Raw genomic sequence first — 25,873 nt, forward strand, 5'->3', positions numbered from 1 at the left:
AATTTTCTTTTGCAACCACTCAAGAATTTATTCATGTGTTAAAATTATTTAATTGTCTAATAAATTAAATAAATTTTTGAAAAAATATAATTTTTAAATTAATAACTCTTATTATCGGAATATAGTCACTTTTTTACATAGATATAATTTTCTAAAAAATGTTTCTGAAATACTTTTCGCGCCTCCCTTGACACGAGTCAACGCCTCCCTAGGGAGGCGCGCCTCCCCATTTGGAAACCTCTGTTATAGTCTGTCATAAATTTGTCATGTGAATGTTCTTGAACTCTGTTCCGTTGTCCGATTGCAAATATTTAGAAATTTCTTCTAATTTTTCGGCCACTTCAAAACCACTTTTATTTAAGAGTTTTTTCGAAAAAGAATATTTCGAATAAACGTCGACTACAGTAAGCAACCAAGAAAAATGATTATTTTGAACTTTAAATCTATAAAATAACAATAAAAAATAAAGACCTTTTAAGATCAATCAGATCGACTTAAAATCTCTCATTAGGCGCATCGGCAACAATATGAGTTGAATCATCGTATTGTTTTAGTGGTACTGAGAATTGACAAATATTGCAATCTCTAACAACTTCCCGAATGATCTCTCTTTTTATTGTATAAAATCTTCTCCTACAAAGAGCTTCCAATGCATTGTGTCCGCAATGATTGGCCTCATGAATCCCTCGAGCAATATTTTTCATTTCTTCAATGTTCGTGGACACAATGACGAGCTTGTGTAGCCCGTTTACATCCTTCAGATACAATTTCCCCTCAATTATTGTGAAATTCTCTGCCTTTTTTTTCAGTCGATACTTCTTATGCTTGTGAAGATCGACATTCTCATTTTCAAGTATGGATTTTAGCAAATTGTATTCACCTTCATCTTTCACATGCAAACGCGTATACGAATGGCACACAAAAAACAAAATTTATCTAACGTGAGTAATATTTTACATGATTTTTACCGCATTTTGATATGGTCTATTTATTGCCGTATCTTTTTATCAGACTGTTCTTTTTTATTGATTAAATTAGACTGAACGGCTTCGCCATTCGCGAGGCTGGCCGGGTGTCTTGTGAGGCCATTAATTAGCTTAGCTATCTTTTTACTTTTATAAATCAAAAATTATTAACTTACAAAAAGAAATATTAATTTATGTCACCGTCCATACCGGTCGGGGCGCCAGATCGGTAACGTTCAAAATTTTTAATAAAAATTACCTTTCTGAGGTTATTTTCTTTTTTTGTTCATTACTTTTTTGATTTTAATATTTTTTCCGCCGAAATTTTGAAGATACTGATTTGATTGAAAACCAACATACAGTGAACGGATAATTATTGTATTGACTTTTCATTTTATTTAAAAACGCATTAAGCAAGGTTAGCCAAACAAATCTCAACAATAAAATTAATTTAAAAAACTATGTACAATTTTTAAAATGTTTTAATCTTCTATTTTTATCATTAAAACTCTAGAGGCAAGTGGGAGGGATCGTGGAGATGGACCACAAGCATTTCACCGTACATACAGAAAGTGTGTGGGGTCACGGTCTGAACATCGTGAAAAGATGGCTAGACTGTTGAGAAGTGTCGGAATCACCTGAACACGTTAGTTAATGGTTAAGACGGTGATTCTGTTTTTGGCTTAAATAATAATAATAAAAAACAAACCGGCCTACGGCTTAAATAATAATAATAAAAAACAAATAATAATAATAAAAAACAGAACTTTTTTATTGATAAGTTTTTATTTTTTTATTGTCAATATTTTTTTGCAATGAAATGTTTTTTTCGAAAAATATTTTTTGTATTTAGATAATTGACATGACCGATCTGGCGCTCCGGCCGGTCTAGACGGTGACAATTTATTTTAAAAAATATCAGCTAAATGTTACACATTTGAAGTTTTAAATAAATATGACAGCTATTTCTATTTCATTTTTAAAGCTTGGGTCAAGGTCGATAGATTGGCTTTGGTCTGCTTGGTTTGATAATTAGAAATTAAGACTTAAAAAAATATCGTTGTTTTAGACAAATATTTAATGTAAGCTTGTTTCTATTGATGTTAAAAATAAATACGTTAGACATTATGGGATAAGCGTGTTACTATAGCAAGATTTATCAGTCATTCTCTAAAATAATAAAATATAAACGTAAAATGGTTTGTGAATATTTACCGTTTATTTTCCTGACACATACGGGAAATTTTTTCAGGACACACTTTTGATAATGAAGACATTTCACATTTTGACAGGACTCTGAATATAATTCAATAATGCATAACCGTAGCATTTTCCGAAGTAGTTAGTTCGAATGTATTTTTTTCTGAGACACTGCATGTATACCAATTCACATAAATTCATAAAGGTCTCATTACTATCCGAACAAAGGCTCAATTTTGTTTTAGTTTTGCAAGTTCTACATTCACAGACACTTTCTCCGTTTTTAATAACGCATTGTTGGTCTTCCGAGCAAACAATATTTCCACATTTCCCTGTATTCGTACACTGGCAAATACTTTCACACAACTGCGCGTCTTCAGGGCGGAGTAGCAAATATTTAAAGAAGTTCATTCCGTCGAGTGGAATTTCGGAGAAGTGATAGTTGACATCGGAATCTCTTTCAAGAGAACAGCACTCAAATTTGGAGATATCACTCATGACAAGTACGTTATTGTCGACGTCTGATAGAAGCCAACAGTATCCACCTATTTTTTATTAGTATTGGGCATACAAGAAACTGAGCTTATTGCAAACAGAGCATGAAAGAACATTGTGTGAACGGCAATTACTACTTATTTTATAGTCAGAGAGACGTACTTTAGATGATAGACATTGATTACTCACTTCACCACAATTGGTGTTTTAATCATATTTAAAGCCTAAAGTTCACAGATTAGAAAACACCGGTTTAATGGAAAAAGTCTAGAAAAAGAATATGTTTTTATTATCCAAACAAGAAAAAATATCCGACAAATTAGCGTTTAGAGAGCTTGAAAACGAGAACCACAAAGGTCTCAACTGCAGTTTTGCCCTGGGAGATTTTTCTTATCTCCATCAACAAATTCTGACTTTGGATAGGATCGCGTCTATTGTGTCACTGCTCCGACATGTAAGTTTTCTAGAGGACTGCTGAGCTCCAGGCCAAATACCATTTGATCGCAAATCGTCTAGTTTTTTCAAGTTTGGCGATTAGACGGTTCCTTTCGTCCGTTTAAATACTTCTCCAATTTATATATTAGTAAGGGCTAAACCCAGGTCCGGTAAACGTGAAGAAACGTTTCCGTGCTAGAAGGAAAACGCCTCAGTCCTTTTAGGATCTTCGCACATTGTTCACGGTTTGCGTCCACATGTAGTTTTTAGGACCCGGTAGTGTCTACTGTTACTCCCAAGTAATCTTCGAAAGTCGATTTTTTCTTACGAACCATTGAAATCCAACAAATAATGCCTTTTTCATGCGCAAGATTCAAGCCTTTCCCATTGAACCAGATTTCTAGTTCCTCCAAGTACGGTTCTAGCCTGCTCCGGGGCATCGAGCCATTCGTAACCAAGATAGGAAAATGCGGTTTCGGGACGTTGGTCAGCAATATATTGAAGAGCATGGGCTGAGAACAGATCCCTGAGGAACCCCTCTTTGAGAGCAAATTTCCACGACAAATGAACGATTTTCTCTCCCACAAGAAACTCTCTAGCAACCTGACAGTTTTCAGTCTAGCATCCGATTCCGTCACTTTTTCTAACAACCCAAAGTACCAGACTTCGTTAAAGGCCTTGCAGACATCCAAGCAAACTGCCGTAAGGCAAGCTTTATGAAGTTTGGCAAAAGACAATTCTTCCTCAAGAAGCAAGAAACAGTAACCGGTTGATCGACCAGGTCTAAATCCTTATTGTTCTTCCGCAAGTATATTATTTTGTTCATTGTAAGCCTATAAACGATTGAAAATGATTTTTTCCATTATCTTCGAGGTTGTGCAGATAAGGCTAATCGGCCAATAGTTTCCTGCATGCGTATTCGGTTTTTCAGGTTTTTGGACCATTCAGACGATCGTCCGTTTCCAGTCAGCTGAGACATGATCATTGTCCCAACTGGCATTGCATAGTTTTATCGGAATACGAAGCAGGCATTCGGGTTCCTTCTTGAACATCTCCATAGGAATAAAGTCAAATCCAGATGCATTGTTCATAACCTCTGATTGCTCTGATCGTCTCTTTCGTGGTTATTTCCTTGCACAAGGGTCCATTCAATACATATTTCCAGCGGGAATTCCGAGTCGACTCCTCGAATATTTCCCGAGGCAAGATTGGCGAAAGGTACACCTCCTGAATCAATGCTAGCTGCTGACGGAAGAGCTTCGGGACTTCCTCAGTAGCAAAAAGTCTAAAAAATTTTTTTGATGTTACTATAGTATTATAGTTCTTCACTTGTGTTCAGCAAGCATCTATATCATTTCCAGATCGATTTTGATAATTTTGATATCAATTTTGACAATTTGGGAGTCCTCAGTCCAAAAACTAAAAAATTCCTTATTGAACTGGGGGACCTGGCAAGCAGAAGGAGAAACGATCATCGAGGATAGACATGGCTTTCCAAGCGCATATCAATAGTCATCTTGCGTGGGAATTGCCATTCCATCTTATCCTCTGTTGCTAATTAAATACGTGTCAAAATTGATCTAAAAATTCTGACAAAATACAAAAATTTGACAAAGCGATATTTACTTTTGACACTTTGGCATCAATTTTGACAATACCACATTAAATTTTGACAATGCGATATTCAATTTTGATGCTTCTTTCATCAATTTTGACATTTTTTATGTTAATTTTGACTTTTGACGATTTGTCATTTATTGTATATTTTCTGATTCGCCGTTCTTGTACGAATTTTATGTCAAGAAAAAATTCAAGAGTATCAGAAGCTACAAGAAGAGCACTTATAAATAAGGATGAAGAGGGTTGCGATTATATACAGCTTGCTCGTGATCTTAGAAAAAGTTAAAAAACTTTACTGCTTCAAAGAAAAAAATAAATCGAAAAAAAGATTTTACCTGCAAATCTGGGTATGGAGGAATACTTTGCTGCAAGTAGAAAAAATATTGGGGATTCCTGCGTATTACACTATCAGAGGTGCTAGATGCGGATCTCAAATCAATCAACAGCAGGCTCAAAACCAATGAGGAGTTTAGGATGTAATAGGTAAGGATGGATAAGGATTGTCGAGAAAATCGTTTCAAGTACGGAACATTAAATACTTTTTTGTCGACAGACAATACTTTTTTGTCGTATGTAAAATATCACAAACGTTATATAAATTTTCTTTCTCGTTTGCTATGTCGTTTAAGCTTTTGTATGTAAAAGATCATTTTCTTGGTTGCTTTATGTAGTCGATGTATATTTGATGTATATTTGCTAGAGAAAGTGATTTTCTTTATTAATTTTAAGACGCATAAAATGATTTTTAATTTTTACTGGTAGTTTGATAATTTATCATTTCTTTTGAACTGACGCTACAAGGGTGTTTGTGTTCTTAGATGGCTATATCGTTAACTTTTCCCTTGATGTTATGTGGTTTAGGTGTTCTGGTGATATATTGAAAGTGAATTCTAATCACATCAGTGAATAATTGTTTTAATATTATCATAAATTATCTCACCAACCAAGAGAGTCCTTTAAAGGGGCGACTCGAGAGATTCCTTTTGGCTTCTTCAACGCCTCTCCGTAAGACTGGGAGAGCGTCCTAAACTGCGTAGTCTTGTATGTTATTGACGTCTGTTTTTTTTCTGTAATATTTTAAAAAAATAGTAAAAATCTCCCCAGCGATGTCAGACTCAAGGCGACTCATCATTTAAATTTTAAATTATGTCATAACACGGCCGACAAATAAAGTGTGATCTTTATGTTCGGGTTAACTGTCAAAATTCAAATTTAGTGATTCTGAAGTTCAGATTTTATCTCCATCCTTAGTAATAATCGAAATTGTTTTAATTCCAATGCCAACTCTCAATCTGCTCTAAATGGGACTGAATGCGTGCCCAGAATATCTTCTCTGCATTTTTGTAGGAAGTTAGTTCTCTAGACCAGAAAGGATCAATGGACAAATGAATTTCCAGAAGGAACGTGGATTATCTATTGTCTGATTAAGCAACTCCAGATCTTTATCGGATGTTTCCGGTGTCCAAACAGTCAGTGTTTATTGAAATTATGGATCTCTGTAGTGACTATCGGACGATCAAATCCTTGATGCACTGTCTGAATAGTTATTCATATTCTTTATCGAAGCTTTAAACCCTCTCAATTCTCAGCTCTATATTACCCGGCTCTCTGCCAGATTTTTTGACAGCTGAAATGCACCACTTTAAAATACTCGTCGATCTGTGTCGTAACTCTCGACAGTTCGGGGAACATTGCCACCAAATATCTTTTTACGGTTACCCTTCTCTTTTCGAAATCGAGGATTGTGCTTATTTACTTAACCACAAGTTCTAATTTCCTACAAACATCACGCTCTCCGAGTTCTAGCCACATACTTCCTTTTTCCAGATCGCTGCCAAAATCAACACATTCGTAATTTCCTAAAACATTGGCTGAAACGCATTTCTTATAATTCGCTGGAGGATGAGCTCGACGCCACGTTCTATTCTATACTTATTCTCTACGCCAGCAATTCTGAAGATTGTCCTAAATTTTATCAACTTATGAAGCGGGCCCTCCAATTTGTCAAATTTCATCACACGGACAGTTTTTCAGACCCTTATTAACATTCTAGTGTATAATCTTAAGAGTCCCGTCTTCGCAATTGTACCCTATCGTCTTATGGTTCAATTTTCTAAGGGGTTACGCCGATTTGAGCAGGTTCATTATCTTTTTATATTTCTAAAGAACGTGAAGACTAGTCCCAGAATTTTATCGTCCTTGGTAAAGGTGTCGGCAATGAGGTGTGAGACGGTCAGCTCGGAGGTAGCCAGATTGTTATCATTGTTAAAACTAACTCCCCCATTTCTCTTCGAAGGAATGTCGTCGATTGGGACATCAAGGACACAAAAAAGTGGCTCTCCATAATTAGTTTGAAAAGTTTAGTTAACTGAAGGTTTTTTGCCGTTTTCGTCAATTGAGACCAGAAATGTGTCTTCTCGAATTTTGAACGAAATGCTTCTTAATGGATAGTTGTCAGATTTGCGGAACGTTCTTGTGCTAGATCTCTCCCTCCCTTTACTCAAAAATCGGTTGTGTGTCCTTAATTTTGTCCAGTTTCCGAAAAGAGTTGAATTTTCTGAGAAAATGGACTAGAAGGACTACCGAGGCGTCAGACACAATGTCCTCTGAATCGCGGAAATTTGCTCGGTTTTCTACATCCGACGAGGAACGATTGTCGAACGGGACACGCAGTGCGAAGATCGAGTACCCGTTTAAATAGTTTCTTAAGGGTTAGGATACACCAAATAACTGTCTTTTTTTCGAAAAAGGTCTAATTAAGCCGATTGCGAGTAGTACTCCGCAACAATTTCCCTATTTTGATGTCTTTATATCATATCGCCGTGACTACGGTTCACATATTGCTAGGTGGCCTTGCATACTGATGCTGACAGTCTTTGGAATTATATACTCGGAGCTCGGAGGGTTCAAGTCGTTCCTGTACGTGAGGACGCTCAACTTTGAGTATGTCTAGTTTATGACTTTGAAATATACGACTGTAGCCATATATGCTATGTTTAAAAAAAACATTTTAGTCATTTTTAGATTTGTTGACATAATTTGTAATTTCCAATAATCGGGATCGAATATTAATGGGACGTTCCTAGACTGGGAAAATTAAAATATATAATTTAATGTAATTGGTCACTTGAAATTTAATATTTTTATATCAATAAAAGATTTTAAATAACTTAATTTTATAATTCGTATGAGCTATCTTTCATCAGAAAATACAAATTCTACTGTTATTTATGAGGAGGAGGGCTTTGAGGTTTAATAGCAAAAAGTCGATTAATGAGGAAATGATTAGTCAGACAGTGGGTCATTTGAGAAAGCGATGATCACTCTCGCTCATTGTTGCAATGACCACTGTCTTTTGAACTACCAAATAACTGAGCAGAAACTCTTAATTGAACAACTTGAGAAATTTATTAAGAAAACAAATTTTGATATTTCATATATATCTCAAGTTATGTCAGGTTGATATTTTTAGGAGATTAGGTTTATCCGATCAGTACAGAAAGGATTAATCTTTTACAATAAGCAATTGAGTGAAAGAATTGCCCAAATCGAAGTATTTCCGTTTCAATTAAGCGATTAAGGTGTTGACAAATGTCCCGAACAGAAAAATGAAAATAAATGATTGGCACGATTTGGGTTAGTAATACATTTTAATTAGATTCCATTGTTTCAAGCATGTTTGAGGAGTGTCGACAACTTCGAATGAAGGTTAAATTAACTGGTGATACATTAACTACTCATACTCTCAGGGGCCACGGAAGACCGTTTCAAAACGATTGAAGACGCCTTCATAAAACTGCAAACCTGCGTCTGGTCGTTACAAATACGATTAGAGGACAATCCTGTGGGGGTGGATACATTCCAGAGTGAATTGGCAAATTTGCAGTGTGAGGTTACCTCGTTAGATTATTGCAGTTCTCTATGGCAATGGAAGCACTGGTCGAGACGGTGAACACAATTGTATGATTTAACACATTTCTTGTGACTAACCTATGTTATTTACTGTAGAATCAATCAGCCGTTTCTATAGTATTAGTATATATAGGCGTAGTAAAATGAATTTGGCAGAGTGCATGGATACGAGGCAAGCCAGTCTTGTTACCAACTTGGAAGGATTGAGTGTGTCCAGCATTGCACACTCCTCCAAAAATATATCACTTGCCTTGGAAGATAGCGTACAGCTGATTTTCCTCTTTTAGAATTCGGCCCTCACCAAGTGGATTACTACCCATTTCACGCGCAGTCGATGTAAACGATTCGTTCCACTCGACACGTTGATACATGTGCTAATTCTCACAGAAATCCTACTCTATGTTTCTGCAACAACTCTATGTCACAACATACCAAAGCTGCTATTAATCGAGCAGCTTCTTTTCCATGGCACCCTCAAGAGGACACGGAAGCAATTCCTACTGATGCATTCGGGGAAATTGAGTTTTCCGGATATGGCAGTCGACTAGCTAATGTACATGTCTACGTGTAACATCTAGTATATTTGCATAAGACAAAATACAGACATGGATTTGATGATCAAGCTGTTTTTAGATGTCTGGAATGTTCCAAAACCAAACCTTCTTATCTCGGTGACAGGTGGGGCCAAGAGTTTCACTATGGCCCCGAAACTGAAAGACATTTTCAGAAGTGGACTAACAAAGGCCGCGACCAGCACAGGTAAAAATTATCTTCATCTTTTAGGAGCATGGATCATAACCGGAGGAATGAACGCGGGGGTGATGAAGCACGTAGGGGAAGCGATAAAACAACACAACCTCATGTCTAACAGCAATAAGAAAGTACCCTGCATTGGAATAGCCCCGTGGGGATGTGTCGGACTCAGACACCAACTGATATCCCCTGTGGTGAGTGCCTTCTTTAATTATCAGGGAAAATGGCCAGCCTCTTATAGAATGACCGACGTATCAAACCTTCACAAGAACGAGACACTTTTGGACGACAATCACACGCACTTTTTATTCGTCGACAATGGCACATGCCACAAGTACAGAGTGGAGATCGAGTTCAGGGCAAAATTTGAACAACATCTTACGAACATGAAAACGTCGAAGGAAGGTGACTTTGAGCATCTAATTCAGGGGGACTGCGAATTCCAATCATTCTGCTCGTATTAGAAGGCGGGATCGGGACGCTGGAAACGGTGGCAACTTCTATAAAGAGGAGAACTCCTGCTGTAATTGTCGAGGTAGTTTTAATAGCTTAAATGCAGGGATCGGGAAGGGCTGCTGACGTGCTGGCCAAGATATATTACAAAATGACAAGTCTCTTTTCTCATTAATTTAAGGCGACATGGGAGTCCATTTGCACGAATTCATAAAAAATCTGATTCAAGTCGAGTTTGGATCAAAAAATATCGACGATATGGTCGAATTTGCTAAGAACTGTTTCATAAACATGGATTTGATAACAGTCATTAGTCTTAAAGAAAACGACGAGATCGACACTGCATTGTTGAAGGCGCTATTTACAGGTCTGCCCAACATAACGACCCAAAAGCGAACAAGGATCACGCGATTACTCAACTAAAGTTAGCCCTTGTTTGGGACAGAATCGAAATGGTCCGAAACGAGTTTCTTTTTTCCAAGACTGCCTTAATCGATGTACATCACAAAGTGTTCATTTTAGTTGGAAGAAGTCCTGCACTCGGCCATTCTCCTTGGGAGAACCAGGTTTGTTAAGTTCATATGCGAAAACGGAGTTGATTTGAAGCATTTCCTGACTGCGAACAGACTTGTCCGACTATATAATCAGGTGAAAGTCAAGACTTTACTGATTAGATTCCGCCGCGTTGCCAGCTTGCAACTCTTTTGCAAAAGTCGAAAAGAACTGGTTTTCTTTGGTCAATCTTTAGTGCTACGGAGACTATGTTTCCTTGAAGGACGTTGGTCTACTCATTCAGCATATGTTGGGAGAGTTTTTTAAGCCTCTATATTTGACGGATTCCCGATACTCGCAATTAGACGCTAACTTTATAATGCGGACATATCAGAGAAGAAGGGGTTTGGTCTTCTAATCATTTAGACGACGCTTCGTTTGAGGTTGACGATCCCTATCAAGAGTTGTTCATTTGGTCAGTTTTGATGGGACGCGTCCTTCTAGCACACTACTTTTGGCTGGAGGGGAAGGCAGGACCGAGTACTAACTCACTAGACGGGTGTCATGGCTCCTTTATTCGCGTCTTCATTGTTATGTAAACTCAGCAAACTGACTAACGACCACGAACTCGCAGCATTTTACATATCTTACAAGCAGTAAAATTCATCTAACACTACTACAGTACGTATATCGAGTTAGCTTTGGGAATCATCAATGAGTGTTGGAAGTGCGACGAACAGAGAGCCCATCAAGTCATTTTGAGGGAACTTCCACACTTTGGAGAATGCAGTCCGTTAACAATCGCATTCCGAACCAACAACAAGGACTTTGTAGCGCACTCCTGCACTCAGTCGTTACTGACCAAAATATGGATGGGCACCATATCGGAAGACACATCCATATCTCAAGTTATAATGCAATTTTTAGTCTTAGCTTATCCTGTGTAATTTTTTGCCCATCGTGATCCCATTTTTCATTAAATTTGACCACCCCGAAACATTAAAAGTTGTGAAAATTCATTAATTTCCCAGAATACAAAGAGCATCGACATGGTGAAAGACAAGCCACCACTATTAAATAAAGTGACTCGATCAGTCGAGAAAATCAAGAAATTCTACTCGGCTCCGGTGATCATTTTCATGTCAAATTGCGTATTTCTAAAATTTTCATCGAAGTTCAACTACTTCTTGTTTCTGCTGCTTTACAGTTATGTGCTGCTCGTGGAGTATTCTAACGTGTTTTCCATCATCGACCTGATTCTCTCGATTTTCGTGGCGAGTCTCTTTGTTGAAGAGTCCCGCCAGGTGCTGCCCTAACTAATTCGCAGTTTTTGTCAGGAAAGAATATTGGCCTCAAAACTAAGCTAAAAGATTATTTCACGGACTTTTGGAATATATTAGACTTTTCGAGTGCAATCATCTTCGCGGTGGGACAGTCAATTCGGTTTTCGTCTTACTGCTCCTTCAACAACCCGACGTGCTTCGATATTGCCAAGACAATTCATTCAATTTCGCTTATTATATTCTTTATTCGGCTCCTGCACATATTCTCTGTAAATAAACACTTGGGCCCAAAGGTGATCATGATCGGAAAAATGGTGAATTTTTGGCCTGATTATTTGAGGTGGTGGATCTCATTATTTTCGCGGCCATCCTCATGGTCTTTATGGTTTCGTTCGCCATCATTCAACACGCAATTCTCTACCCCAATTCGGAACTGACCTTGAAACTGCCTTTCTCAGTCTTCTCAATGGCCTATTGGCAGATTTTCGGGGAACTCTTCCTTTCAAAGATCCAGGGTACCAAATGCCGGATCAACTCTTCCCTAGCAACAGAGGTGTCAGGGACCTGCAGTTTTAATAGCAGTCTTTATAACACGGGACAGATCTACCGGTGTCCATCAACAAGCGGGGTTTATGTTATTCCCATTCTTCTTGGATTCTACCTAATATTCACAAATGCACTGATGCTCAATCTACTCATTGCCATGTTTAGGTAACAATGATTGACTACATTAAGCTACACTTTTACGAAGATACAGGAATCCACCGACAAGCATTGGTATTTTCAGAGATATCAACTTATCTACGAGTACTACAACCGCTCCAACCTGGCTCCTCCCTTCATTCTCCTCTCGCACTCGACCGCACTCATTCAGTTCATCATTGAGTACTTGATCAAAAAGAGAGGAAAAAAATCAGACGGTTGGTTCTGCAGCTAATTGTCAAGAATCGGGAGACGAACTTGCCAAGCAGCTTGCCTTGTGGGAAAACATGAGAGCAGACGATTTTCTGAGGACGTGCCCACTTGACTCGGAAAAAAACTTGCCTACGAAGATGACCGAACTCCAAGAAAAGTGAAATTGTGCTGATTTATTCAAGTCTCAATGAAATAAAATTAGACATTGAGTCATCTCAACTCGATCAAAAGGCATGTTTTACGAGTATTTTAAAGTATTTTAATCGCAGGTTGACCTGATCATGAATAGAGTGAGCGCTCTAATCGACAGCATCGAGTAATTAGCCTTGTTAGATAACTAACGAATTGTTGGTTGAAACACGTTTTATCCACTATTTCACATAAGAATAATTTAAAATTGATCACTTAGTAAATATTATTTCTCTTTCGACAAATTAAGCAAGAAATCAGGGAAGGTAAAGGATCCCCAGCCGAACGGATTGCTTGCGCGTTCCCGCGCACGATTGCGAGCGAGATCCTCTGCCTCAACCAAGAGGACTCGCGAGCATCCATCTTCTTCCGAGCAATGAGGATTCCGAGGTCTTTTAAGAAGCATGAGGTCAGCGGACCGGAAGCGCCTGATGTCTCAAAAGCCACAGGCGCGAAGGAATGGCGAGTGGCAAGAATCTTGTACTTTTCTACTTTGCGGGCTTCCGCCAGGGCCGCGGCCGAGCCGGAAGAAGAAGCAGATGACATTAGAGCAGATGGGGACCACGTGTCTGCGCACGTGGCGTCCCAGATCAGGCAATTGCCATTCCGGAATGGGAAGGTGGTCATCCCGTCCGGGCGTTTGCCGTCCCCTCTGTCCAATCCGGCTGGTTCAAGCACGTTGGGGAAGCTAGCAGCGTTGAGAGCTCTTGAGATTACGTCGTTGATTGCTCCATGGCGAGGCGAGCGGCCTGCGCTCCGGCGGCAGGAGAGGGGTGAAGGCCTTTCACGCCCACCGTACCTCCGCATCGACAGGGATGAGGGGCGCAGACATCGAGCCCCAGCCGAAGAGCGACCCCGATACGCAGTGTTTTGATGATTAAATTATTTAAATCCGCATTGTACCTATAACCACCTTTATGATTATGTAAAAAAAATTTTTATTGCATTTAATTCAACACTAAAAAGTCAAATGTAGCTAACCTAACAGTACCAGGGTTGACATCGGCAGACAATCTTAAGCTCTTAAGGGAACTATCGAGGAAAAGAGGAACTGGAAACGATCAACAAACCGTATCCAGGAGACGGTAGCCCAAACGAGATAACTTTATTAAAATTTTTTTGTGGTGTGCTTATTAATAATAAATAATAATAATGCAATCGTTAAGGAGAGTATATATGAGAACAACATGGATAATCAACACAAATTCTTTATTCGCCATCTTTATAAGCAATTATCATGAAGACTGTTTTTAGAATTCCAAACATGACCGAATAAAATAGGCAATGATTGGATACCTCTTGTAATGCTTATCCCTAAAATGAATATATGTACTAGACTAATCTCAAATTGGAAATTACTTTAATTGCATTCAATAAATAGTTATATTAATTATACAGACAAAAAAACAGTCTTGGGATTGTGCTCCTCTCAATTGCTCTTAAATTAAAATCGACTATTACTAAATGAAGAAATGAAAAACCAATAACAATTAGAAAACTAGCAAAATCCAAACAAAGATGACAGGATGGAACAAATTTCTTATATCAACCCTCACAGCACGAGTCAATCGATTAGCATAAACAAAAGATAAGAAATCATTAATATTAAATTTTCAAGCATTAGATGATGTGCACATAAAAAGAGACTATATTTTGAAGATCAATTGGTGTTGTCTAATACGATTTCTCCTCCTGAAAGTCCTCATATGATTCTAGACTCCCCCAAAAACGCTTCTTTGGAAAAATTGGGGACTTTAAAGAAAAGTCAGACATAGATCCGTTTGAATGGGGACTTTCTGGACTGGAAAAAACGGAATTTGTAACATCAACTAGTCCTTTCCTTCTGACCCGAGGATTATTACTCAGGGATGTAGACTTGAATTTTTTTCTAAAATTTTTGTCAATCACCAGATTTTTGGTGGATAGACTTTGGCCCACATTTGGAGACTCATGCTCTTGGAAATTATGCAAATGGAGAAATCCTGGGTGAGCTGGATCGTATTTAGTGTACGCTGATAAATTGGAGGTGGAAGAATTTTCGAACACCGCATTCCATCCAAGAGTAGAATTAATTTTCAACTCAGGGGGGTCGTCTTTCTCGAAAAAACCAATTTTGTGCATTATCCTCAATCGTTCTGTTTTTATATCACAGGGGCTCTCCCATAACGCATACTTCCGGTACTTCCAGCCATGAATCTTGTCAAAGCGATCGGAGGGGAAGTTGGGTGTTAGCGGGGAATCAATTTTTATTTGATCAAAAGAAAGATTGAATCGATCACACATCGACAGTTTATAATTGACGACGATTGTGCTTTTAACGGCGAGACGCCAAATAATCAATACTCACTAAATCGACGTCTGACCATTAAATACAGACATATGAAACACTATCGGAAATTTGATGTGTTAAGACGGAAGTAGGCTTTAAAATAACCTCAGACAACAATTACTGTCATTTCGAATGTTAATCGTTCTGCCCATGATTAAGCATTTTAGCATTGAACTGACTCCAATTATCCAAACTTGCACAATAATTGAGTCATAACAAGACTTCTCATTAAGTCATATTACCTTTATTGTTTTACAAAACTTGTGGTTAAATCAGGAGAATCATGATTGTTTAGGTTGTTATTAACATATACTACAACTAAATCATGCTAATTAAAATTATTTTTAATAATTAGACGACTCTCAAATTTTTGCTTCCCGAGTTCCCCATAACTCCACTTTGATCTTCTCCGCCATGATCCTCAATCTCCGCCTGGGGCGTGCAGTCTCTGGGCCTCTTAAGGGACTTGCTGATCTTCATAGAGAAATTATATTTCCGCCAGTCCCTATTTACGGAATTTGCAGAGTCCAGAATTTCACTGAAGCCATGTTTGTACTCGACAAACATGCTCTCCAGAGTGGCCTTCAGCGTTACAGTCTGGATGTAAGACCGAACACGTTCTTCAATCCCAAGGAGCTCCATGTACTTGCGGTAGATTGTTGAAACGATTCCATCCCACGTAATGACAATTGGCACAATCTTCACCTTAGCCTTGTGAATCAGTTGTAATTCACTAGCTAAAATGTCGTATTTGTGCAGTTTTTTTACTTCCACACTCTTTAGGTTATCTATTGAAGTCACACCCACTTCAATAAGCCATATTAGGTTCTCTCTTTTGTCGTAGAGGAAAATATCGGGTTTGTTATATTGAATCTTCAACTCTGTTGGAATTGTTGTATCAACTCGTATTTCTGCCAAGGTGTTGCACATAATACTCTGGACAGAGTGATTTTTCAGTCTTCTGGATTTTTTGAATCCAAATCTACGGCACAAGTTCATGTGGATGCATCTCACAATTTCATTGTGTCTTCTCGTATAATCCGAATTAAGCATCCTGTTGCATCTAGTTGCCATGTGATCAACCGTCTTATTGGAAGATTTACAGTGTGGACATTTTGAATTAGGGTCTCTGAAAAAAATATTCCTGTCTTGAAGAAATGAAAACATAGCTTCAGATTTAGGAGATATATTTCCTTTCTTAAGCCATGTTGAAGACGATTGAATATCAAAATTGTTATCATCAAGGGATTCAAATAGCTTCGAGTGAAGTGTTTTCTTCTTGATATTGGACAGTAAGGAATCAATCTGCAATCTATTCAGTGAGTTGGTTATCTCTTCTTGGGTGTTCGTTCCATATTTACAATGCAGGAATTCTGTGATCGTGGCCATATGGGATTTTCTTTTCTGCTCGGCCCACAGAATTGCTGCCTTTCTTGGGGAGATTAACTTTCGCCTCTCCAGATTTTCACGAAAGTCAAACAGCATTTTTTCCGACCTGAAGGTAATCGAGGCAAGCCCTCTTCCAAGTTTATCCCTCGGCAAATATAGCCTTTCCTTACAGGCTGGTTTCATATGAATATTTAGATCCATTAACAGCTTCCTGACAAATTTGTCAATTTCATCAAAAACGGGCGGTTCCAAATCCAGAAGGCCGATATAATAATTGTACAAAGATAAGGCATGTTCATTAATTGCCTTAAACAAATTCACCGAATTTAGTTTCGTCTTCGACAATCTTTCGATACGTTGTTGAACCTCAATCCGTAAATTTTTCAAAACTTCTTCTTTAACAACCTGACTAAACTTATTTTCCAATACACCCAAATAACGGTAACTATCCAGTCCATCCAGCAGTTTGGCATCATTTCTTAACAAACAACTATTCGTTGCCGACTTCTCACAATTCTTTTCCAAACCCGAAGCTTTAAAAAATAAATCCACGTCTTTCATCATACACCCGAGTGTGACCTCATCTTTGGCGAGCAGTTTCAAATCATCAATGAACAAAAAATGGTTCGTAGAAAAAAACACTGAATTTTCTTGATTGGTATTGACTGATAAATTTGGGTATTTAGCCGATAACAATTTGCTCAACGGATCCAAAGTAAAAATGAACAACTGAGGAGACAGGGAATCTCCTTGGAGTATTCCACGTTCTATGTTAACAATTCCTAGATGCTGCTTTCCTAATTTGAGGGAGACCTTCCAATTTGGAATTATTGACATTACAAACTTTGTTATCCATTCAGGAAGCCCTGAGTTTTTCAGAATAACTGTAAGGAATTCGTGATTGATTGAGTCAAAGGCTTTTTTTACGTCTACCCATGAAGAAAATAATTTGTACTCATGTGACCTGTTCACACAACAGTTAATAAGTGCTTGCTCCTTTGCACCTTGACAATGCCTCTTAGTGCCAAGTTGACACTCAGAGATTAGATCGTATACTTCCACATACTCAGCAATTTTCTCATTTACACACTTTGTGACGAGTTTATAAAGGCACGGCATACAGGTAATTGGTCTGAAATCACCGGCTTCAGTGGAATTATCCTTTTTCGGAATAAGATAAGTTACCCCGGTATAAAACCAACTCTGAGGTTGACTGCTTCCAGTAATGATATTTCTGATCTCATCAAATAGAAATTTATGTAGGGAGTCCAATTTTTTGATGAAGAAGTTGTAAACTCCATCGCAGCCAGGAGCTTTCCAGTTGGGGAGAAATTCGATAATGTTTAAAATGAAGAACAAGAGAATATGAACCATATAACAAAAAAAGAGAAACGAGGGAAGATGTGCTTAAATGGTGAGGGAACTTAGACAACAGCTGAACAAGGTCAGGACTGCTGTTAGACTCAACTACGGGTAATAGAATTATGCATTCTAGGTTAATTGTTTGGGATGAATGTACGATGGCTCATAAAGGCGCATTCAAGCAGTTGACCGAACATATAGAGATATCAAGAATTGTAGCGACCATTTGTTTGGGGGAGCATTAGTTGTATTGGCAGGTGATTTTAGACAGACGCTGCCAATTATTCAAAGAGGGACGCCAGCGGATGAATTGAATGCCTGCCTCAAATCGTCATATTTGTGGACACACGTGAAAAAGGTTAGCTTAGATGTAAATGTACATGCACATTTACAAGGCGTTAATAGCATATTCCCACAAATCCTTCTAGATATTGGAAATGGGGCAATCACTTCAGAAATGCACGACCAGAAAATTAGGCTACCGGAAGAATTATGTATTTTCGTAGAAACAGCAGAAGAATTATTGAATGCCGTCTATTCCGAACTATCTGAACACTACGTGAATTTTGACTGGCTGCGTGAACGAGCTATATTAGCTCCACTTAATGATGAGGTACTTAATATAAATTTAGATTTATTAATGAAAATCCCTGGCAGAGAAAGAATATATAAATCGGTCGACGTTATTATGGACCATGAAAGGGCCTGCGATAGATTTAAGAGACTACAATTTCCGCTGAAGATAAGTTTTGCTATGACAATAAACAAGGCCCAGGGACAGTCTTTAAAGGTAGTAGGCTTATTTTTAGAGAACGAGTGCTTTTCACATGGCCAGCTGTATGTGGGGTGCTCAAGGGTAGGTAGAAGAGAAATTTATTTATATTTGCCAAGGATGGACGGACTGCAAACATCGTTTATCCACAGGCCTTAGAATAAGGTTATATCAAAGCAGGTCGCATTTATATATCTACATAAATTTATAGTTATTTAAGGAAACTGCGAGCGTAGCGAGCAGGGCCTCCGCAGGAGCTAGCTCGCAGTGAGCGAAGCGAACTGCTGAGCTAGTTTTTAATAATTCAAAATACTACAATAAAAGCAATAATTTATCTAATTTTCAATTCTCTTTAAAATCAATAAATAACAAAATTTATCTCACTTCTTATTGCCTGTCTCGCATACATGAAAGTAAATTAAATGACTCAAAGTTTTTCCCAAAGTGGGATCAAGCGGTTTGAATAAACGGGGCAGATCAAATTCCTTTAAGAAATTTTAAATAACTAATAAAAATTATATAATTTAAAAATAAATAAACTTGGAATGTTCTATCATGTGTGAGCCTCGCATGCTCTATTTGTTTATAGATTAGCCTGGAGCACAACATTCTTTTGCATCCCAGAAACTTTGGTTCCAAACTAATGGATACAGTGAAGCGTCTACTGTTCTACGAAGTGGAAGGGTCTTGTTCTGGAAGGTTTGTCAGTGGCACATACGTGTAGGTACGGGTACATAATATCCGTGACCAATATCAACACAATTGGCGACGGAGTGCTTATCCCCGGGAAGGGACTCGCTTCGTTTTCCGTTTCCTACAAGGCCGTAGTCTTCCGCCCCATCAAAGGACAAGTGATTGATTCCTCGGTGACGCAAGTGTCGGAGCTGGGAATTTTCGCTAAGGTGGGGCCTCTCAGTGTTTTCGTGTCGAAGCATGTATTGTCTGAAATTTATTGAAGAATATTCCCCACCAACTGAGTTTCCACAGAGACGAACGTTATTCCTGCTATCGAGACGACGAATCAGTAAGCTACGATTGCAATTTGGCAGACCACGATAATCTGTCAGGACACGGCCATAAGAATGAAAATTATTGGGATTCGTCTGGACGCTAAGGAAATAGTATTTTTGTCAGTAATGTTTAGTATGTCGTCGGGTCGTTGGCTGGGGACTATCTGGGTTGGTTGTAGTAAATATATATGGTAGGAACTGTCTGATGTGTTGTTTGACTGTTTTGTATAATTATTCCCACATTCCTCAAACATTAGTAAGCAGACCTGAGTAAGAATAAGAGACGTATTTATTGAATGACGCAGTTTAAATACCAACATTTATCACCAATAACGTTGTGTACGCCTTTGTCGCAAGTTAGTTTCTATTCTAAGGGATATCACCAGGAATACACCTGCATTTTATTCTTTTTATTCTTTTGAAATGATGTTTTATTAAAATATTTATTTTTGAGAAACTTTCTTCGTTCCATGTCGAGGCGATAGTAATAGTCAAAGTTAGAAACAATGACGGGGACCGGCAATGCGATGGTGAGCACCCCAGCAACTGCGCAAAACGAGCAAATAATCTTTCCGGGAATGCCAATGGGATACACGTCTCCGTAACCGACGGTGGTTATGGTGACTATTGCCCACCAGAAGCCATCGGGAATGCTTCTGAATGGACTGTTTGGAACGGTGGCTTCAGCAAAGTAGATCGCACTTGAAAAAGTAACGACCAGGATTCCCAGGAAAAAAAGAAGCATCATTAATTCCTGAATGGAGGCACGGAGGGTCTGGCCGAGGATTTGGAGTCCCTGGGAATGTCTCGTTAGTTTGAATATTCGGAAAACTCTCACCAGTTTGACCGTTCTGATACTCTGGAAGCTGTTTGTAGGCGACCCATTTGCGTACTTATTTCCAAGAGAAATGAAGTAAGGAATGATGGAAATTAAATCAACAATGTTGAGGAAGCCCTTGATAAACTGGCATTTGACAGGACACAGCAAAAACCGAATTAGCAGTTCGATTATAAACCATGTTACGCAACTTGTCTCGATGTAAAAAAACGTTTCAATAATCGAATCAGTATGATTGTTCCCATCAATTTGCACACTGTAGTGAGGCAGTGTCTCAATGCAGTACAAACATATTGACAGAAGAATTACAGATATGGAAAATCCAGCAAATATTTTAGCGTAAATTGAGCTTTCAGGATACTCGAAAAATTGCCACAGCTTTCTTCTTATCAAATTTGAGGGCATCTGGGGAGTAGATTCCTCAGAAAACATTTCACTGTCGCTAAAATGAAATACAAGCTTCGAGTCGAGTTTGAAGAATTTTATTTCGTCGACAAAAATGTCAATGTCAACATATTTTGGTTTTCTGATGACCCCTCCACTTTGGTAGTAGTACAAAATGTGTTCAAAACAGGATCGACTTCGGTCAAAAAAGTATTCATTTCTTTCATAATCGTAGAATTTAATTCTTTGCTCAGGATTTCCGAGGAGAGTATCAGGAAATCTGTTGAGGGTTGACAAATATGTCTCGAATATAAGACCGCTGACATTGAGAACAATTCGTTGATTATCCATTTTCTTTACAACTTGATACACTCAATAAAGAATAAGCATCCCAAATCTACCGATTGAGACCAATTTTAATTACACTCACAGAAACCTTTAATTCGAACGATATGTAGTTCATCGCTAAGCTACAATTAAGAGCGTACATCATATCAATAATTGATCCAGTACAAACTGAAATAGTACTCAACATGACAAGCGCTCGATAAGAAAAGATCCATTTTTAATAATTCAAAAGTGTCTTTCCAGTTTTTTGTTGAAACAATTCAGCTTATAAATAAATTGGAATAATAAAAAATTTTTGCTTCGATAACAAAAATGTTGATAAAGTATTATGAAATTCACCCCTATCATAAACCTTCTTTGCATCTTAATTCTTTTGTGCCTAAATACTAATTAATGCTTTTTCAATCGTCTAATCTATTTACTTCGCACGCAAGATTCGAATTAGAAGTCTAAAAAGTCGTTGATGACTAGCAAAATTTTCAACGAATGCTTTCTTTCATGGATCGTGATCTTTAAAAGAAAAAACCAAAATTCTGCTTGTTGTGGATCAATGACTTTACACCAAATTTATTCGAATTTAGAATCAATCGAACTGCTATACAGTTCTGCACATACGACAACAGTTTTACAACCTTTAAATCCGGAATCATTCGACAATTTAAAGCAAACTTTAAAAGAATTACAGTTGATGCGATGTTAGAGAAAATTGACAATGGAACTAATCGTGTCGATTCACACAAGAAGCTGATTTAAAAAACGACCTTCTGGTTACGCATTTGAATGAAACAATGTTATTCAAAACATTTGCGAATCGTTTCAAGCATGCCAAATGGATTAATTGTGATGATCAATCGCCAGAAAAAGATTTGAGGATCGGAAATTACGATAAAATGATCACGACGCTTAAAATTCTGAATTTGATAGAACAAACGGAATTTAGTGACTATAGTTTCACTGAGATGAATGAAGTTGAAGAATTTCTCATGGATGAGTCAACCTGTTTTAAGTTATTCAAAAGATAATCAAGAAAACCAGTTATATATTAATCCAAAGAGGCATTAAAAATATTAAATAAATTTTTTCATCAAAATGGAAATTTTGATATAAAATGAAACTTTTGATGATTATTTTCATTAATTTTTTAAACAATTTATAAATTTTTCAATTTTTTTACAATTTTAACCATGCCTACCTCGTTAAGTGAAGACTCAAGTTTCTTTTGTGTTTATCAAATTTGTTGCAACTGTAATAGACATGTGGAATGTGCATCTAAACTACAACAAATACGATATAGGCAAGGTTAAGCTAGAGAGGGGCATACTACAGGGCAACCTCTGCTTAGAATCGCTGAGTAGAGTCTTCAAACCGAGTGAGTACGATGAAATGGACCTTATTGTCTGAAGAGTACTCCGTCCATGTGTTGGCAAGCAATAAGGAGAGATTATACTCGCGGGAACCTAGGACGTGGACTGAGTAACATGGTACACTTAAGTGAGCGAATTCTTGCTAAGATGCACGACACCTTGTGGAGTGGATGCCAAAGAAAGGCTGCCATTCTTGCTGTTGAAAGAGCGCGTTGTACACACCTAGGAACCATAAAAGGCTACGTGTCGGCTAAGTATGGACTAGGTGCTACCCAACTTCATGTGAAGGAGTTGCTCAATCTTCAGAGGAATCGCTAATAAAAAGATCAATTTAAAAGTCCTTCACAAGACTCTCTTTAGTAGCCTGGACAACCCGCACATTGACATATCGTCGTTTGCAACTTGGCTTAAATAAAGGAATAACTCTCCTCGGTCAGAAAAGTTGTTCTCATATTTGCAGGATAGAAACTTTTTAAATGGTCAACGGAAACAGTTTAACCACAGTAAAAGTAAGGCGATGACTAGGGCGAACTAAGTTAAAAAAGTTAAAATTTAATAATAGTAAATAAATAATAATTTAAATGATTTTTTAACTATATTTTATTATAAATTTTTTGAATTTGGAAAATTAACACCGAAAATAGTTAAGTTCCAGCGGCGAGGACGCAGTGTGCGTTGCCCCGAACAATGGCCAGGCCGATGCGCTGGCGGAACCAGAGGCTCTCTCTCGAGTCCTTGAGCCGATGGACTGCCCGACCTCTTTGAGGAACGAGTCAGTCTCCTTTCCTGCAACTCCAGCGGTCTCCAGAGCGATTGCCGTAACGCGGTAGCGGTCCGCGAGCGAAGAATATTTATGTATTTTTATCTTTTCGGCGTGGTTTGCAGCCGAACAAGGGTTTGCCGCAGAAGAATGGATCCTCGATTTCGAAAAGGTATCCACAACGGTGACATCCCATACAAGGGCCTTCCCCGACGAGTACGGGAATATTGTCATCCCGTCAGGCCTTTTGCCATCTCCCCGATCGAGTCCGACCGGTTCGAGGAGGCACGAATGGCCCGCCATTTCGAGACCGGCCTTCACGATTTCATTGAGGGCCTTGTGTCTGTGTTCCCTGCCTGCGCTCCTCTTGCAGGAAAGTGGGTGCAGTCCCTTTTCGTCAACGACCTCACCGCATCTGCAGCGGTGTTTTGCACAAACATCCAGCCCGAGACGGTGAGCCACTCCGATGCGTATGGCAGCATCGTCTAGCCACGTCCCGATGCTGGAGAGAGGAAGAGCATTCAGCCAGCTACCAGAGTGAGGGGCGGATGCCGCACGAAGGCATGCCAGGCGGTGTTGATCAAGGGTTGCCGAGAGCACAGACACACGCGCTCGGCATGCGATAGAGTCCCAGGCACGTTAGGAGGAGAAATCTTCGGGCCTCTCAGAAAAGGAGCGATCCCAGGTAGTGAGCCCATCCGAAAAAGCACCATCCAGGCAAGATCCGAAAGAGTTGAGTAGGATCTCAGAGGCCAGGTTGTTGCACATCGAAAGGGAGGATAGATATGCCGGAAGTGCCACATCGGATGCAGTGCGGATTCCTGCACCTCCGAATCTCAATGGGAGCGAGCATTGGGCCCATCCAGGACCATCGAGGTGTACATTGAGGACGGATTCGGCAGTCTTTTTCAGGATTACGTCGTATGCGGCGAGTAGGTCCATATGCAGGAAGCAGGGATTGCTCCTGAGGGTGAAAATGAGTTTCGGCATGTGAATGCTGTTCTTCAAGAGGAAAAAGGCAGTGTGCGAGGACAAGATAGAGAGATTTGTAGAAAGTCTTTGGAAGTGTTCAGCTTTGGCGGAAAGCATGGATTGGAGCTTCGTGTAGGACAGGGATCCACCGAGAAAGGTGACATCATCGATTGGGGTAACGTTCGCACAAGGCAGGGTTGCTCTGAGGCGGGCCACAGCGGATCGGAAGTCGGCCTCCGAACACGAGACATTAATGATCTCGGTCTTCTTCGCGTTGACCGAGAGGCCGAGGGTAGCCAGTGCTGGAACGATGTGTTCGACATCCCGAATAACGTGGTCAGCATGGCCACCCAATGTGGCATCATCAAGATACCACAGATTGAATTGAGAGACAGCAAGTCGAGCTGCCTCATCGATTGTCAACGCGAAGAGGAGTGGCCCTAGCGGATCACCCTGTTGCACGCCGGTCTCCGAACGGATGATCTCATTCCCGTATACAAGACTGCTCTCCGAGCCGTAGGCAAGCGAGACAAGATTGATTATTTCTGGTACTCTTCGAGCGCATGTTTCCAAAATAGCATCCCGGCGCACGCTGTTGAAAGCGTTGGTGATATCAAGCTTCACAGCAATAAAATCGGTAGTAACTCGTTGCCCCATGTAGAAGAACCCCTGGTGGCGTGAACGGCTCCTTCGCAGCCGCCACGCACACCAACACCGACTTGCGTAGGCGAAAGCTCAGCCCCGATTCTCGTTGCAACCCTTCTGGCAGAAACTTTTCCGCAGAGCCTTCTGAAGTAATTGCCAACCGCTATTGGGCGGACACCTCCGTCCGGTTTTTGAAAAGCGTGAAGGTGGGCAGCGAAAAAGAGATTCCTCGCGAAGAGGGGGATCTTTCCGTCGATGATCCTTCCGACCAGTTTCGTGATTGTACACAAGAGCCGAGAGCCGGATTCCCCGGTGATCGCAGAAGTCATGTCCTTGATATGCCCCGGCCGAAGGCCGTCAATTCCCCCGCTGCTGCTCGCTCCGAAAGATCTGATTCCCGACAGAACTTCTTCCTCAGTGATGATCATCGGTGTGGGGCTTCGGGGGGGAGTCCAAGGCCTTAGGTCTTCAGGGGCCGGCGGATGTTTTGACCTCAGCAAAGTTGATGTTCTGGACGTACACTCGGCAACAGAGTCCCCGGAGCACAAGACACGGAGGGCAGCTCTTACGTCTCCTTCGAGGAGCTTTCGATTCACCCGATCGATCATCCTGGCGTCCTGTCCGATGCCATTTTCGCATAAGCCGGACTTCCTCTGAGAGGAGGGAAGAGGGAAGGGTAGGACAAGATTGTCGCATTCCTCGCCGAAAGAAACTGCCCGAGACTTAATTGCGGACGAGATTCCCTTGCCGGGAATGGTCGGCTCGTGCTTGTTTCCGAGGACGAGAGGTGCGAACAGGAAGATACGGAACCACGGGAGGTCTTCTTCGGAACTGAGTGCTTCTGAGATAATTTGTTCGAGGCAGGAAGCGGCCGTCAGGCGGGCTTGTTTGGGAATGCGGAGAGGGATGTCTCTTGTGCCACGAAGCGAAGACAGGGAAAGAATAAATTCTTCAGTCGAGAGATTGTGGCGGGTAGTAGTACGAGAGG

General features: G+C 39.6%; 2 protein-coding genes and 1 pseudogene across 2 annotated transcripts; 1 reads left to right on the plus strand and 2 right to left on the minus strand.

Moving 5' to 3' along the window:
- The first annotated feature begins 9,232 nt into the window (after positions 1-9,232).
- Positions 9,233-12,545, plus strand: LOC115227756 (annotated as a pseudogene).
- Positions 12,546-15,392: 2,847 nt separating this feature from the next.
- Positions 15,393-17,804, minus strand: LOC115227757. Its single transcript, XM_029798498.1, has one exon. It carries the CDS (start codon positions 17,802-17,804, stop codon positions 15,393-15,395), a length of 2,412 nt encoding a protein of 803 aa, XP_029654358.1.
- A 1,464-nt stretch (positions 17,805-19,268) lies between these two features.
- On the minus strand, positions 19,269-21,147 carry LOC115227758 (potassium voltage-gated channel subfamily A member 7-like). Its single transcript, XM_029798499.1, has 2 exons — positions 20,033-21,147; positions 19,269-19,674 (listed from the first exon to the last, which is right to left on the minus strand). The coding sequence occupies exons 1-2, from the start codon at positions 21,145-21,147 to the stop codon at positions 19,269-19,271; spliced, it is 1,521 nt and encodes a 506-aa protein (XP_029654359.1).
- Between the last annotated feature and the right edge of the window lie 4,726 nt (positions 21,148-25,873).

The sequence above is a fragment of the Octopus sinensis genome, unplaced genomic scaffold, assembly GCF_006345805.1.
Source record: "Octopus sinensis unplaced genomic scaffold, ASM634580v1 Contig07101, whole genome shotgun sequence".
NCBI classification, from domain to species: domain Eukaryota; kingdom Metazoa; phylum Mollusca; class Cephalopoda; order Octopoda; family Octopodidae; genus Octopus; species Octopus sinensis.